At 46.6% G+C, this 17,440-nt stretch overlaps 2 protein-coding genes across 2 annotated transcripts; one reads left to right on the forward strand and one right to left on the reverse strand.

Annotated features, from left to right (window-relative positions):
• Positions 1 to 3,105: 3,105 nt before the first annotated feature.
• DAD1 (defender against cell death 1) lies at positions 3,106 to 5,198 on the reverse strand. Its single transcript, XM_082494738.1, has 3 exons — positions 4,933 to 5,198; positions 3,864 to 4,013; positions 3,106 to 3,323 (listed from the first exon to the last, which is right to left on the reverse strand). The coding sequence occupies exons 1-2, from the start codon at positions 5,171 to 5,173 to the stop codon at positions 3,883 to 3,885; spliced, it is 372 nt and encodes a 123-aa protein (XP_082350864.1). The 5' UTR covers positions 5,174 to 5,198; the 3' UTR covers positions 3,106 to 3,323; positions 3,864 to 3,882.
• LOC309681227 (olfactory receptor 6E1-like) lies at positions 4,067 to 15,500 on the forward strand (the record flags this gene model as incomplete). Its single annotated transcript, XM_082495060.1, has 2 exons — positions 4,067 to 4,134; positions 14,513 to 15,500. The coding sequence occupies exon 2, from the start codon at positions 14,526 to 14,528 to the stop codon at positions 15,498 to 15,500; it is 975 nt and encodes a 324-aa protein (XP_082351186.1). The 5' UTR covers positions 4,067 to 4,134; positions 14,513 to 14,525.
• Positions 15,501 to 17,440: the final 1,940 nt, after the last annotated feature.

Here is a 17,440-nt window from a genome sequence, read left to right on the forward strand (position 1 = left end):
CTCTCATTCCTCTCCAGCCGTAGAAAGCCCACAGCTCTTTAAATGCTAGATTCCAGGCAGCTCTTAAGTTTACATTTCGCTCACGATGAGGTCTGCCACCTCACAGGGAAAGAGCTTGATGGAGCTGCCTAAACCATATTTGAACTACAAAGCAAGTAATTGCATTTCATGGCTTTCCAACTGAATAACCTCATTCCAGAAATCTTCAGGGACTTGGAATAAAAGTCTCCATGCTTCTTTACCTTTTGCATCATTTTTTAAAATTAATATCCATCTTAAATTTTTTTGTGTTGCACTTCAAACCCACTCCTAGCTGTATGGTCAAGGAGGGAGGACAGCGTGCTGCCTCTGTTTCCACATCTCAGTCTTTTCTCTTCCAGGTTAAAGGACCCCAGTGATAAGATTTGCCGAGTGAGAGGACAAGTGGACGGATAAAGTTACATATTTTGACTAAAGCGACTCTTAGCATGTGACCTGCAAAACATTGAATTTGTAGGTCTAGTTCAAAGATACTTGCAGATATTAGGCTTTCAATCTCCCACCACCACAATGTGCCCCCCTCATCACCACTTTGCACTTTCTTGTTTATTTCAAGAAAGAAAAACCGCAGTGCAAAGCACAGGCAGGAAATAACATGGTAGGACAGGATGTGGAAGGGGTCTCATGGCCCAGGTGGGGCAGGAAGAGGATGCACCGCCAGTTCCATGACGCCACAATCGAGATCTGGGTCACCTTTTGATGCTCCTCTACACCCTACCACAGAAACCGCTTCCTCTGGAAAGTGGAGCACACAACAGGGGGTGAGGGGAGCAGGGCTGGTGTGGCACGTGGCAGGGAGGGGGAGAAGTGTGTGGAAAAGAACTGCAGACGTTAGACCACAAGCCAAAGTTGAATCAGGTTAAGGCAGCCTCCCTTCCTGCCCTCTCACCGCAGCCTGCTCTTGGGTCTGGGGGTAGTTGTTTTGGGTACAGCAGGAAAGATTGAGCTATGAATAGCGTAGGCAGGGGAAAGGAGGGGAGAAAATACATTATAAAGTGTGGTGGGTGGCTGGGAGAGATCTTAGAAGTGTGTAAGATTTCTGAATTTGCTGATAGGCCTCTGCACCCTGTGAATCCATACAGAAAAATCCTTTCACTACTGATCCAAAAAGAAGGGAGGAAGATGGGGCAGAGTAGCAAGTCCTCTCACATGGGCAGGGAAAGAGATGTTGCCATGGTCCACCTGTAGCACCCTCTCCCCTATGCCAGCTCCTGCCTCCAAATACCTACCTATGGGTAGGAGATGAATTTGAGTAGTTTCTAGGGTTTTTCTTGGAGAAAACACCTTGACCAACATTTGTCATCTCATTAAACATGGCTCTGTACACAAAACAGCCTCTCGTCTTGCCCTCATCTACACTGTGAACACGGACCGGAGCATGGAGATACGTACAGACTTGTTGAAGCTTATTCAAATGTGGGCATAGCTCTAATTAGGACCTGGATTCTACTACTGAGTTTATGGCAACTAAAGGCTTTGCAAGCTGGTAAAAATTGAGGGGGGGAAGAGACCCAAAGGTTTTTCTTTTTCCCAGGCTCCCGTGCAGTTCTCAGAAGTGGCCACAGGAGGGTTACAGCCTGGAGCGCTCTGTGAAGCCAAACCGCGGGGAGACCATGTCACACAAGCCCACAGGGAGGCACTCGCAGCCTGCAAACGGCAGCACCTGCGGTGACAAAGGGGAGACCCTGAGCTGTGCCTCGTCCTGCGAACAAGCTGTGGCTCTGTTTGCCACGGGCCTGGCTCAGAGAAGGTCCTCCTCATGGCGAAGAGCTCGGTGGCTCATTTACAATACCCACGTGCTGTCGAGTCCCCTGTCTGCTCCTCAGCAGTACAAAGCTGGTGCCACTGTAGACAAAGCCAGCTTCATGCCTGGGACTGGAGGCAGGTGGTGGTGTCAGAGCTGGCATGAATTCTCTGTTCCTAGCACAGACCCAGACAGCATCCTCTGAGCCAGTGAAGACCCTGCTCCCTCGTACCTCACTCTTCAGACCCTACGTTAGGGAAGAGATTTAGGAGCCCCAGGTTTCACACTTGTCTGGGTTTAATGGCTGCAGCAAATGTTAAAAGGAAAAAGGTGGTAAACAGGAGCCATAATCCAACGCTGAGGGGTTGAAGCTATCAGACCCCGTGTGTTGTCTCCTTAGTGCCAGCAGACAAGCATTTCTTTGTCACATAGCCTAAATGCACATTTTACCTATCACGTGTCTCAGCTGCAGAGCAAACCAGACAAGCGTGAAGCAGCATCAGCACACGGACAGGGCCTCATGCGTGAAGGTAACCCAGGCAAATTCTGCAGTCGAAGGTGCGGAGGGACTAGCTGAGGTTAATGTCTGGTTCTGTGCCCATAATCTGATCAACACAGGGCTCTAGTTTTCCATCAGGACAAAGAAGCATTTGACCTCAATGCAGGAGCTAGCTTGGGCTTGAGGAGGCAACGGCCAAGGGCCAAAGCCATTGAGTGTAAGCACTTCATAATGCTTTAGAGGGGGAAGGATTTTCAATGCGGTTAAGTCTGAGGGGTGACCTTCTCCATAGCCTCAGAGCAGCTCAAGCGCAGTTCCTTCTGAGGCGCTGACACAGCTTGGCAACCTTGTACAACATCCTTGGGTTTATCAGCACATCAGGCTGAAGAAAAGGCAATGCTGTGGTAGGGTGGCTGTATCACTACCAGGCCTTAGTGAGCCCAGCTGGTACATCCAGCTGTGCCCCACGTGCCTTTGAGGGATACAGGAGGACCTGTGGGAAGACAGGTATACACCAAGCGATGGGCTGGAGGAGCCCCTCTCCTTCCTTCCGTTCATGACCACTAACCACAGCCTAACCCAAATTTTCCACAGCTTTGAAGCCTCGTGGCACATTGGCAGTATACTTTCCATAAGATAAAGGGGCAGGAAACAGGGAGATGAAAAGGGTGGATGACAATTAAGTTTCCATGACGACTTGTTTCCTGCTTCCCTCTGAAACTGGGGCACAGAAAAAAAGCCTGCTGGGTAGAAAGGGAGGGAGGAGGGCACTTGGGTGTCAGAAGAACATCTGTATTTGCCACTAATAGGGAAAAGACTGCAGTATTATAAAGGATTTTATTGACAGAAAGGATTACAGTAACTGATGCGAGGCAGCAGACCCCTCCATAGCACAGCAGACCCCTCCATAGGACTGTCTGTGGGGAAAAATCTTGAGCCCTGCTTCCCCTTCCTCCATGAAGGAAGTAGGTAAGAGTCTGCTGGGGAACAGCACTTCCTAATGTCAGGCTGTGGCATCAAGGCTCAAGAGCAATTCAAGACCTGGAAGGAGAGAAAGGCAACATTGAGTGATATTTCTGCAAAGGGAGAGGAAATACCCCGCAAGCTCCAATGACCTTGTGGCCCCTTGCAACAGTAACAACAGTGCACATCCTCCACTTTCCAGCACGAAACTCTCCCTGTCACAAACTCCCTCATCTGCTGAGAAACTCGAGGCTTGGACACCATGGCCTCCAAATAAGAAGCCTCACAAACAGAGCCCAGGAGTTTCAGCTCCCAAAGCCCCTCTTCCAAAAAAGGGTATTTCTCTTGTAAGAGAGAAATGTGAGTAGGTTTCTGTAATATTCCTAGTTAAACTGTCTTTTAAATGATACAAACCAAAAAATATATGGATAAACCCAGACAGCTGTAAATCTTAACCCTGTATCAATCTAGAGGACAACAGCTTAACTGTACTTGGCCAAGATGAAGCTGGGAGCTAGGACTCCTGGATTCACTATTTTTCTAGTTCTCTCTCAACTACAAAACTACTGAAGTTGTGTGAGTTGTGGTCGCCCCTTTTGTGACCCCATGGATCAGTACCTCAGTCTCTTCTAGAAGCTCATCCAACAAAATTGATGACCACAAGATGGAGGATGGTGTTGGCAAAGAGGAAATCGGCAAAAGCCCGCTCTGGTGAAATGCCTTGGAACTCGCCTTTGTTCTGGGGGTTGATCTGGATCCGGAGGCAAACTGCATGACAGAGAATGAGAGATTAGGGGTCACAAAAGGAAGTCAGGGTGGGAAGCACAGTCTTCCTGGGGCAGTCCACCCCAGTCTGGGTCACTGTTCCATTAGGGTACCACAAGAAAACGTAATTTAATCTTTGTTGTAAGATAAACAGGACACTGGCAGGGGATTTGCACAGGGCTTTTATGTAATCAGCTCTCCCATAGCACTACACTATTGGGGTGACCAAGTGAGGCCTGAGGGAAACAGGCTTATAATAGCATGGGATTCGCATAGAATGGGGATATTTCTACATCCTCTATTGGGTGCGTTGGAGAGGGCTGCACAGGAAAAGGGTGGGTTTGGGTGGTATTATGGGAGAGCAACATCCTGAAGCAGCAATTGATAGAGTTTGGATTTCCACCATGGGACAGTTACTAAAGAAAGACTTCAATACAAGATGGTAAAAAGGACAGCTCCTTGATTGCCAGGGAGAAGCAAGGGCACCCTGAGGCTGGTAAGAAGCTGGATTCTATCCTGCATATAAACAGGACACCCGTAGGGTCACAGCTACTGTGGCAGCATCCTGCAGGGTGGCAGGCTGGGCCCGCTGGGGCAAGAGCTGGGGCGTTCTGGGACCAGAACCGGGTGTTATGGGGGACGGCGGGGGGTGTTGAAGGTTGTCGTGGGGACTGCCTGTCCGCCAGGGTCGGTTTGAGGGCTGCTGTGGGCGACTCCCTTGGGCTGTTGGGGAACGCCTGTGGCTGCTAAGGGAACGCTGCGGTTACTACAAGAGATCTGGGTATTTCTAGGGCAACTCTCCGAGGGCCGGGGGCCTCTGGGCGTTGCTGGGGGTTCCGCGGTCATTGAGGAGGGGGGGCTCAGGCTTTGCTACGGAGAGAGCGCGGTCGCGAAGGGGGGTCGGGCGTGGCGGGGCACTGACCGCCGAGGATGAAGCTGCCGACGGCGGAGATGAAGCCGCTGAGGAAGGAGTTGAAGGGGAAGGTGCCGACGCCGAGGCAGTAGCCGAACTGGAGCGCCCCGGTGAGCAGCACGTAGAGAAGGTAGGCGTCCAGCACCTTGAGGCGGCTCGGCGTGCCGCTGCCGTACTCTGCCAGGAAGCGCCGCACCACTGAGCCCACAGAACCCGCCGACCCCGCGCCGGAGCCCGCCGCGCCCGACATGGTCCCGCCGCCAGGCTGAGGTGGCCGGAAGCAGCCTCAGCAAGTGCTTCCGGGGCACGGCAGAACAGCGCAGGCGTGCGCCCACCTCCCTGCCAGGTCAGTGGGTGCTGCGCAGGCGCAATCCTCTTGCCCGCGAAAGGGCGGAACCGGCCGGCGCCGTCGGCCAGTATACGCATGCGCCTGTTACGTATTACGGAGTGGGAGAGGCGACCCGCGCTCTCAGGTAGCGCATGCGCTGAAGGTTTTATAGAGTCCGCGCCCCCGATGGTTTCCAAGAGCCAATGAGAGCCAAGCAGCGGCTGTTGCTAGGCGGATTAGAGAGCGGCTGCCTGGGGCCTGTAGCCTGTAGCCTGAATCTTTGGAGACCTTGTCCCTTCTAACTCTCGTGCTTCGTCCCCATGGATGTCTTCTTACCTGTGCTTGGGATAGGGATAGAAATACCCCCGAGAGACAACGCGTCGTTACGTGGTAGGGAATGTGCCCACCTGGGCTTGGACAGGGGCACTGTCCGCATTCCCTTCTTCGGTTTCAGCTTCTGCAGAGTGTTTCCCCATTGAAGTCCGTGTCTGTAAGTGGCAGGGCTGAATTCCACAGGTGCCCCATCCTCTGATCATGCCTCCAGTGCCTCCTGAAGGAGCCTCGTCCTGTAGGAGAGACCTTCTGCGTTTCTCAGTGGCTGAGCTCAGTTTCTGTGGCTGGGAGATGGGATTAACGGCATGATTTTGTGAGGACACAGTCTGTGAGGTTACCTGTCTTGCTTCTCCAGCCTCTGGTATCCTGATGTGTTAAAGTTTCACTGGTCATGGAGGAAATCGGGACCTGCGCATGCATATTCCCACAGGGTTTCTCTGCAGTGCTCATAAGGGGACTGGGACCTTTTTCCCTTGGTTATTGCCCATTTTTGTGGCATCACTGAGAATAATCATTTGCCTGTGTCCCCTCTCTTGTCCAGCACAGGAGTAACGGTGTGTATGGGAATGTGTTCCACAGCCATGTCCCTTGCTTCTTCCCCCAAATGCTAGCAACTGCTGCTCTTGCACAGGTCCTCTACATGTTCACATCTACAGAGAACCATCAGAAACTGCAGGGTTTTCTCTTCACCTTCTGATAAGCTCAGTATTGTTTGTTCACCAAACCTAAAAACTCACATTGTTCCACAAGAAGGTAACTGCTTAACAAGATGTAGCAAGATAGCCAACATCTTGTTGTGTATATGCATGATTGTATATGCATGATTGTGCAAACAGGGCTAAGACGCAAAGTCAGGTTATGTAAGCAAAGTATGATAAATTGTGAAGAGGACTTGAAGAAGGGGGGACTGAGACAAAAATATATAGTAGAGACAATAACTCATTGTACTAATTGACTAGTAGTAATTCATAACCTAAAAGACAGGCCTGATAAAAAAATAGATGAAGCAAGAAGTCATAAGACATTGCCAAGGACAGCTCCTGATAACGAATAAGAGAAGGCCTTGAAAAGCGGCTAAAACCAACCCTGCGGTCTGGAAAACGACCAAAGAAAAACTGAGTCTGCGCAGGGACAAAAAGTTACTTGCGGTGATGAAGAGGAATCAGCAGCCTTCATCCTCACGACCCTCAGCGACCACCACCAGGAGGCATTGCGCAAGCGCAGTTGGGAGGAGTTTATAAAAATGACTTCTTAAAGCTAATTTTAATACAAAGCGGGGACAAGCTATGCATATGTATAAGCGTATTGGAAAATCTTATGATTATGTAATTAAGTACTATATATATTTGAGAAGGCCGCTGCATTGGGCACGCGCCGTCGGTGGAGTGAGACTCCCGGGCCGCCCAGCGCTGTTTTGCTTGCTGCCGCTTGCTCATAAATACTTCAAATTTTAATTGACTCTGTCTCACGTCAATTTTGTGAGATCAACTTATAACAACCTTACCAAACCCAGACAGCTTTATGACACCATGTCCTGGGTGAAGATGCTGGCTGCAGTCGTGGGGCACTCCAATAATTTTGGTGGCACTCAGAATTGCTGAGATCCATGGGAGCTTGCCATTCTGATGTGCAAAGAAAGATTGGCTGGAAGTCCTCTCCTTCCATCAGAGAATGCTGGCATTTGATGTTCTCTCCATGGCTCTGAAGAGCAATTGCTACCCCAGAGCTAGGGTGCATATAAAATACTGGCGAGCTATGGAGTGGAGAGGTGAATTATAAAGTGGTGGACCTTCAGGTTCCAAAGGTGATGATCAATACTGCGAAATCCAACTGGCAGATGGTTATTAAGAGTAATCCTTCAGGGATCAATGCTATCTTTATTAACAACCTGGACGATGAGACAGAGTTCACTCTCAGCTAGGTTGTGGACGACAACAAGTTGGAAGGACTAATTGATACACCAGATGGCAAGGCTGCTATTGAGACTGACCTTAACAGGCCAAGAAATGTATCAAATGAAACACCAACAAGTTCAATGAAGTTGAAAGCAAAGCCCAATCCTGATGTGGGACAACCTCGTGGAACAGAAGAGCCTTGGGACTTTTTGGCTGGAAAGGAGCTTTACAGAAAGAGACCTAGAGTTCCTGTGAACAAGTGAACATGGGCCAATAAATAAAGCATATTCGGGGCCATCTTAAAAAAAGCACAGGTTGCAGGTCAAGGAAGGTCATTCTTCCCATCTGTTCAGCACTTGCAAAACTCCTGCAGGACTGGGTCTAGTTTGGGACTCCTCAGAACATGGTAGACTTTGGTATAGTGGAGCAAGTCTATGAGAGGTGGAGGCTAGCCCAAGACATGATGCTGAGACAACTGGGTTTGTTCTGTGTGGAGAAGGCTCAGGTGGGATCTTACTGTGACATTCAGCTGTCTGTTGGTGGGGTATATAAAAGGCAGAGCTAGATTCTTCTTGCAGGTGCACAGAGATAGGATGAGAACCAATGGACACAACACAAGAAAATGCAGTTAAATATTCATAAAAGATTTTTCACAATGTAGTTAAAAACTGGAACAGGGACCCTGAAAAAATCTTGAATATTTCATAGATTTCCAGAACTGAACTGGGCAAGGCCTTGAGCAGCTGCTGCAGTTTGGGCCTGCTTTGAGTGGGAGTCGAACTAGAGATCTCCAGACGTCTCTTCCAAACTATATTACTCTGTGATTCATGATCATCTAATGATTCTACAAACAATAATTTTAAAAACACCCTACAAGGACCCTGTAGTCAGCTATTCCCATTTTCTACACTTCTGACACCCTTGCAACACCCTCACAGAGATTCTCTGCCCGTTCTTCTGTGCACCACTTCCTTTTGCTCCCCTTAAGCATCTCCTTTGTCTTTGCCTCTGTCCTGTGTTGTTCTTATCTGTCTAGAACCAACCAGAGATTTAGTATCTAATATACTTTTAATTCTTCATGGCTGACTCAACCAATTCAGCATCTGAAAAAAGCGACCAAACCACACAATTTATTCTGTTGTTCACAAAGCCGTTGAGAAGAAATCAATGGCCATTGTTCCATCTAAAAACCTGGAATGAATGCTCAAGGGTTATTGGTTGCATGAGATTTCTTTTTGGACTGATAAGTGAAAGTTCTTAGGGTTTTGCTAACCCACTGCTATCCAAAATCCCTATCTTTTGCTGCAGCCATGCTAACTTGAAAACATCTGAAGCTTTTCACTTGTGTGATCCTTTCCCCAATGTAAAGTGAAATAGCTAACACCTCATAGGCAGAGGTTTGCAGACTTCTCTAGTTAGGAGTTATCTGCAGCATGATCTGGTAACCTCACTGAATCAGAATGACTCTACAGGTGAAGGAATGAATTGTTTGTAAAAGGATGGACTGTCTAGACATTCCTTATCTGAAGTAATCCACTCTCTGTTGTGATTTACCGTGTCCTGCTTACCTGACACAGCTTGGTGAAGAATAAGTCGTATAACCCAAAGGTGTATAAACTCTGTAACTGCCCCATTTGGGCAGAGTTCACATCAGCAGTCTGTCGCTGCTGCTCTCTGCTCTCCCCTATAGTTGTAGTAATAACCTACTTCGGTCCTGCCTTGATCTCAAGTGCATCCTGGTTATTCTGTGACACCAAGCAAAGTGGAAATTGCAGATCTTGTAGAGACACTGCTCAGCGTTGGCACTAAACTCTAGGGGAAATTTGGATTGTAGAGGCAGCATGTGAAGGTGCCATAGTTTATAGTTAAATGTATACTTTCTCCAATCTCTCTGTTGTAAGGTAAGATCAGCTGTAGAGTTATTCTATTTTATTTTCTTAAGTGCATTTTCTCTTGGAGTTACACGAACCTTAGACCTCTCTGTCTTCCTGTGTTTCCTTTACTTCATTTTTGTCAGTGTAACTTTTCTTGTTGTGGTGGGTGACCCTGGCTGGCCGCCAGGTGCCCACCAAAGCCACTCTTGTCATCCCCCCTCCTCAGCTGGACAGGGGAGAGAAACTGTAATGAAAGACTCGGGGGTTGAGGTAAGGACAGGGAGAGATCATTCACCAATTACTGTCATGGGCAAAACACTCTACTTGGGGAAAATTAATTTAATTTATTATCAATCAAATCAGAGTAGGATAATGAGAAAATAAAAACAAATCTTAAAACACCTTCCCCCCATGCCTCCCTTCTTCTTGGGCTTAACTTTACTCCAAATTTTCTCTACGTCCCCCCAGCCCAGCAGCACGGGGGGATGGGGAATGGGGATTGCGGTCAGTTCATCGCATGTTGTCTCTGCCACTCCTTCCTCCTCAGGGGGAGGACTCCTCACACTCTTCCCCTGCTCCAGCATGGGGTCCCTCCCACAGGAGACAGTTCTCCCTGAACTTCTCCCATGTGAGTCCTTCCCACATGGCTACAGTTCTTCAAACTGTTGCAGTGTGTGTCCCCCATGGGGTTGCAAGTCCTGCCAGCAAACTTGCTCCAGCATGGGCTTCTCTCTCTCTATGGGTCCACAGGTCCTACCAGGAGCCTGCTCCAGCATGAGCTTCCCACAGGGTCCTCCAAAGGCTGCAGGTAGATATCTGCTCCACTGTTAACCTCCATGGGCTGCAGAAGGATAGCCTGGCTCACCATGGTCTTCACCATGGGCTGCAGGGGACTCTCTGCTCCAGCACCTGAAGCACCTCCTCCCCCTCCTTTTTCACTGACCTTGGTGCCTGCAGATTTGTTTCACATATTATCACTTCTCTGTCAGGCTGCAAATGTTGTCGTGCAGTTTTTTCCCCCTTCTTAAATATATTATCAGAGATGCTACCACCGTCGCTGATTGGCTCAGCCTTGGCCAGCAGTAGGTCGATCTTGGTGCTGGCTGGCATTGGGTCTGTTGGACACAGGGGAAGCTTCTAGCAGCTTCTTACAGAAGCCACCCCTGTAGCACCCCCAGCTACGAAAACCTTGCCACACAAACCCAATACACTGGTCCTCCATACTGCGAGGGTGAGAAACGTGCACAACTCATAAAGATCTCCCTTTGCAGGCAACAACAACAGACACTTGACCATGGTGGTAGTCTGTCTCATTTTACAACTCTGCTGTGGGTTGGCAGTCACCTCACCATCAGTGTAGTATGTCACATAAGTATCACCCCCTCTCCTTGATCACAAATCAAATAGCTGAGTGTAATGAGACATGGTCAGCAGGACACTGTAAATAAGAAATGTGTGTGATGAGCCTTTACAGAGGCCACTAATGTACAAGTGACTGGAAAACAGTACCTAAAACTTAAAACAGCGCCTTTAAGTACTGTATCCTGGGCTGCATCAAAAGAAGCACGGCCAGCTGGTTGAGGGAGGGGATTCTGCCCCTCTGCTCTCATGAGAACCCACCTGCAGTACTGCGTACAGCTCTGGAGCCCTCAACATAAGGAGGACATGGACCTGTTGGAGCAAGTCTAGATGAGGGCCACAAAGATGATCCGAGGGCTGGAGTACTTCTGCTATGGAGACAGGCTGAGAGAGTTGGGATTGTTCAGCCTGGAGAAGAGAAGGCTCTGGGGAGACCCTGTAGCAGCTTTCCAGTCCCTAGGGGGCCTACAGGAAAGCTGGCGAGGGACTCTTGATCAAGGAATGTAGTGATAGGACGAGGGTAACAGTTTTAAACTGAAAGAGGGTAGATTTAGATTAGATATTAGGGAGAAATTCTTGACTGTGAGGGCAGTGAGGCACTGGAACAAATTGCCCAGGGAAGTTGTGGAGCCCCATCCCTGGAGGTGTTCAAGGCCAGGTTGGACGGGGCTTTGAGCATCCTGATCTCAGGAGTGTGATGAGCCCTGGTACAGATCATGGATTAACAAGTGGCAGAATAATACCTGAACCTGCTGGAAAGACATATCACAATATTATTTTGGATGGTTCCCACTCTTACATCAGAACTTCTTCATTACCAAATATCCTATGCTGTTGATTTGTTACTAGCTCCAGGAACATCATCAAAGTAGAGAAAAACATGTTACAAATAAACATGAGCTGTAGCTTGGAGTCCCTCTCTTTCCTTCTGTACTAAATTGTTAATGGTTTGGGGTTTTTTTATTTCTTCTTGGTGCATGGTAAAAGGCTTTCAACCCACCCTGTGAATTGCTTCCCTCAGGCAAAGGGAAAGTATTAACACTCAAAGTAGAGTTTTGATTCCTGCAGAACTAAGATTTGCCATAATGTCTGTTTGTCCTTTCTTCCTCTCCACAGCTACAAAACTGGCTGATTGAGATGAGGGGGTCCTAATTTATGTAAGGATCTCATCGACTTAGAAACTGATTTGGCTTACAAGTTCTGACAAGGGTGAGCTTTAGATCTCTGCTTTAGGAATCCGTGTTAGTCACTTCACTCATAATAGTGAATAGAGAAAGGCAGGTGGTGCCAAAGGGTGGTTTAATACTCTAGTTCCTGTCTGATATTGGTGCTTTGAACTTAGGTCCTGGTGGTAACCACAGTAGCTAGGGAGCTAGCCACTACTTAGTTCATGTACTAAGTGAGGTGGAGTGGGAATGTAGTTATCCTGCATGTGGTATGGAATAACCCCATCCATAGGTGTAGGCTGGAAGCTCACTGGCTCTGGAGCAACACTGCAGACAGACTTGTGGGCTTCTGATGGACGACACGCTGAACACATTAGCAGTACCTCTGTGACGGTGAAGGTTCACTGCATACTGGGCTATGTTCACAAGAGTGTAGCCAGCCACTCAGGATAGGTGCTAATTTCTTGTTGCTTGGCACTTGAAGAACTGTGTACAGTATAGATCCCCAGGCCCAGTAAAAAAACAAACAAACAAACAAACAATGTTATCAAAATAGTGTGAATCAAATGGAGGACAAGCAAGTTGATCAGAGAACTGGGACACATGACGCATTAAGAGAAGCAGAGGGAGAAGATGAGGTTGAGAGGAGCTGTACTGCCTGGTGTCTGAAGAGGATTTATGGAGAAGTCAGAGCCAGACCTCTCAGAAGTGCACAGTGAAAAGACAAGAGGTGTGGATTATGGCTTAAACAAGTAAGTCTCTACTGGGTACAAGGAAATAACTCTGCACAATGAAAATGGTGACGCGCGAGGCAGTGCCCAAAGAAGCTGCGGGATCCCCATGCTTGGAGATATCCACACTTACCTAGAGAAGGTCATGAACAACCTTGTCCAGCTTTGAAATTAGCCTTGCTTTTAGCAAGGGATTGGACCTCCAGAGGTCCTTTCCCATCTCATTGTCTCTATGGTTTGATTATGTTCTTGCTGTTCACCAAACTTTCACAAATGTTTTCCCAGAAGGTGTTTGGCAGATTTCAATACCTAATTGGTCCCTGAGGTTTGTCTCAGTAAGGAAGTACAAGAATGTATCATGCTACTACTAATATAAAAAGGAGACAAAAAGAGAGGAAATTTATTTGCCAAAAATCAAGTGTGAAACTAAATGAAGGAGAAACATCAGACTCAGAATCCTTTTTGAAGCATCCTGGATTGTTGTGGATATACTGGTAACTATTTGGACCGTTTCTTAGAGTTTGGGTCTGATTTTTTGGACACAGGGAAAGCTTAAAGGGACAATGGCATGGAAAACTGAACTTTCAGTCTTCAAACTAAAGTAAAAGCTTTTAGTTCTTACTGAGGGAGTGTCTTGTTTTAAGGGACCACCCTCAGCTTCCAGATAATATCTGTGCCTCTGTGGTATTAAAAATATGTTTTCTATTTTATATTTTTTGTGAGAGGAGAGTTGTTTTGTTTTGGTGTTTTCTGAGAAACAGCCATGAGATGATGCTAATAAAATTCCGTGTTTTGCTGGAAAAAGGACACTGAAGGGGAAAGATTTGATGGGAATAGTGTGATAAGAAGAGTTGTAGCATTGTATTGTAGCTTGCATCTACCCTTTTGTTGAGCATTTTATAAGGAGCATTTGAAGAAGGAAAATTGAGTGGGATGTTTGGTACAGTCTATAAGCTATTTAAGATGTGCTTGCTTTCCCTGGAAAGTAATTTTGTTGGTATTTATTTCAGTCATTCAGAAATATCTGAAATGAGTCTGTAATTAGTCTAAAACCAGATTCAAAGATCCGGGCACAATAGATAAAACCTGGGAGTTCTAAGTGCAAAATGAGACGTGTCTCTTTGTAGGACAAAGAGGGGTGGTGTCTGGGAGAAAAAGGAGGGAGAATGCAGTTGAAACCCCATAGATAGGACCTTGCAAGCCTACAAGAAAATAATGTGATTGAAGGTCATCAGCCAAAGTTTCCAAGTTCCACTTCACTTCCACAAGGTAATGGCAACTACAGATGACTGTTGTAGTAGGATAGTACAGTAGTGCAGTAGATACAGTGCACTGGACAATGTCCATGTCTGAGTTTGGGGTAGGATGTTGTAAGGTGAAAGGATACTTGGAGAGAGGTGCTGTGAAGAAGAAAGAATGACCATCAGTATCAGAGCTGATCCACCGGATCCACTGATCCACTGAGGGTAAATGAAAAGTAAATAGGAAATTTTCCCATGTTTTTTCCCTTCCCCCCTCTTATACTCCTGCTTACTGTAGCTTCCATCCATTTCTTTGTGCATTTTGCCTTCTCTCAGTGGTAGCCAGCCATCCTTCTCTTTGTAGCATTGCTATCTTTCTGTCTGGCCTTTTCTCCATAAAGTCCCTCCCTCTGTCTTTTTCTTTTTATCTCATTTTAGCTGCAATATTAATGTATCCATCAATGAGTTTAATCTGCTTCAGTGTCAGTTTACAGTGTGATTGCATTCCTCTGCAATAGTGCTTCAGAATTAATTTAAACTAGTAGGTCTTTGGGCAGTTAGTCATTGCCCCTTAATGTTAGCAAAGCCAAACTGACTTGTGCTGCCTTTTTTCCACTAGTTCTCAAAATGGGCCTTTTTTTTTTTTTTTCTTTTTCTGCTAGCAATGAAGCCTCAATGAACCACACAAGAGTAGTGGAATTTGTCCTCTTGGGGCTGACCAACAGCCGCCATTTGGAGATCATCGTCTTTCTGTTTCTTGTGATTGCCTACTTCTTGATCCTGCTTGGAAACATTACTGTCATCAGCATCACTCTTGTGAATCATTTCCTTCAGACCCCAATGTACTACTTCCTCAGAAATTTTGCCCTTTTGGAAATCACTTTCACCTCCACATTCATTCCCAGCACCCTCTACAGCCTTCTGACAGAGAGGAAGATGATTTCCCTACCTGGTTGTTTCCTTCAGATGCTGCTTTTCTTTTACTTGGGTACCTGCACATTTTTCCATGTGGCGACAATGTCCTTTGATCGGTATGTTGCCATTTGCTGCCCTTTGCATTACACAACAATTATGAACAACAGGTTTTGCCTCCAGCTGGTCCTGGCTTGCTGGGCAGTGAGTTTTCTCTTGATGTTTCCTCCCACCATTATGATAGTCCGATTGCCGTTTTGTGGTCCCAATGTCATGAACCACTTTTACTGTGATACTTCCCTGTTGTTGCAACTGTCCTGCACAGACACAGAGTTCATTGAACGACTGATGCTTATCATACTAATTATCATCATACCTGGTACCTTAATTGTAACTGCTGTTTCTTATGGTTGCATTATTGTCACCATCTTGCATATACCATCTTCCACAGGTAGGAAGAAGGCATTTTCCACTTGCTCAGCTCACCTCATGGTGGTGATCATATTTTACAGCACATCTATTTACAGGTATATCCGCCCAGCACAGCGAGGTGGGCAGGACTCTGACAAAGTTCTTTCTTTCTTCTTCTCTGTGGTGACTCAGATGTTTAATCCGTACATCTACTCACTCAGGAACAATCAAGTCAAACAAGCCTTAAAGGAAAGCATGCTGAAGGCATTTTCTAGCTCTCTAAGGCTACAAGATGTGAATGCTGGAGTAGCCCATCCAAGTGACTGAATTGTTTCCCAGATGCAACATCAGCATTGTGTAACTGTGAATTAAAGATGCTGATTTCAAATGTTTTATGCTTTCTACATGTTACGTAGTTCCTTCTTCTGTTAGCAACCAAAATATACCAACACAGAAAGGATCATCTAGTCCTCCAGTACCTAGACACAGCTTTGCCTGTGTATTTTTGCTCCTTGCTGTGGTGGGTTAGCCTTGACTAACAACCAAATTCCAACCCAGCTGCTCATTCACCCCTTCCACCCCATAGTGGGACAGAGCAGAGGCAGAAAACAGGAAAAACAGAAAAAAGAAATCTTGTGGGTTGAGGTAAAGACAGAGAGATGATTTACCAATTGCTGCAGGGATGAAAACAGATTGGATTTCATAGACTCATAGAATGCTTTGGGTTGGAAGCGACCTTAATGATCATCTAGTTCCAACCCCACTGCCCATGGGCAAGAACACCTTCCACTAGACCAGGTTGCTCAAAGCCCTGTCCAACCGAGCCTTGAACACCTCCAGGGATGGGGCAGACACAGCTTCTCTGGGCAACCTGGGCCAGTTTCTCACCACCCTCACAGGCAAGAATTTCTTCTTTATATCTAATCTAAATCTCCCTGCTTTCAGTTTAAAACTGTTAACCCTCGTCCAATCACTACACTTCCTGATAAAAGAGTCCCTCCCCATCTTTCCTGTAGGCCCCTTTTAGGGACTGGAAAGCTGCTATAAGGTCTCCCTGGAGCCTTCTCTTCTCCAGGCTGAACAACCCCAACTCTCTCAGCCTGTCTGTCCTGGTTTGAGGTAAAACAGAACCCATATTCTGTTCAGTAATTTAATTTGCAGTTAATCCTCTTTTAACTACTGAAATTAACAGCGTATTTTGCAGAAAACTCTTCGGTCTCAAAGTGATAAGACCGATGTTTATAGTTGATGCCAAGGAATGTTGTGCAGAGAGGCTCTTGCTTGAATTATTGCTGTAACACCCAAGGCCAGCTAACATTGTTATTTGCCCCATTGGAGGGTCGGAAGCAGAATAGCATAGAGGCGTCGCACCTGTGGGGAGGAGTGGATGGGACAGGTGACCCGAACCTGACCAATGGGGTATTCCATCCCATCTGCCTCATGCTCAGTATAAAAGCTGAGGGATCAAAGGGTCAGCCATCTTTCTTCAATGGCCATCATCCAAGGAGGACTCTGTTCATCTGTCTTTGATCCCAATCCTTGCATTCCTGAATCCAGATCCAGAATGCAGTTCCCATCCATTGGTGAATCCAGAGTGGGACTTCCAGTGCCAGACAGTGACATGATTGTCATCCTGGGAGCTTGATACAGTTTTGTATACATTTCATTATTTTCTTTTAATTTTATTATTAATTTTTCATTAAAGTAGTTTAGTTCCTTCTAAACTCTTAAGTCTCTCTCTCTCCCCCAGTCCTTGGAGAGAGTGGTGGGGGAGAACATCTGTTGTGTCACTTCAGTGGCCAGTCCAGCCCAAACCATGACAGATTTGTTGGCATGCAACATGGGACTCGAGCAGGGCTCGACCAGAGCTGTGATAGATTTCGTGAATAGTTTGAATTCCAGCTGCTCAGAGATTAAAACAGATAGCTCATATCATGTAATTCTTAAGCAAAATGTTATATTGTGTCTTTAGAGATCTTTGTTTGAAGTTAATTGATGCAACTCTGCTTAACCTGCTGAATGTGTTGCATGGTTTATTTGCTCCCTGTGTTTGTATGCTGTGGTTTAAACATGCTATTTTGTTATAGTTTGGGATTCAGATGTATAATATGATTATTTGGATAACAGTTCTACCTGAATATCTTGGGCATCATGTGATTCTATGACTAATTACACTTTTGGTTTTACCTGGGGAAATGCTTGTGCCAAAGTGACACCATCAGAGCTAGGGGATGGAAACCTTTTGGGCTGTTTTGAAAAAGAATGTT

Source organism: Vanellus vanellus (assembly GCF_965231255.1).
Source record: "Vanellus vanellus genome assembly, chromosome: 24".
NCBI classification, from domain to species: domain Eukaryota; kingdom Metazoa; phylum Chordata; class Aves; order Charadriiformes; family Charadriidae; genus Vanellus; species Vanellus vanellus.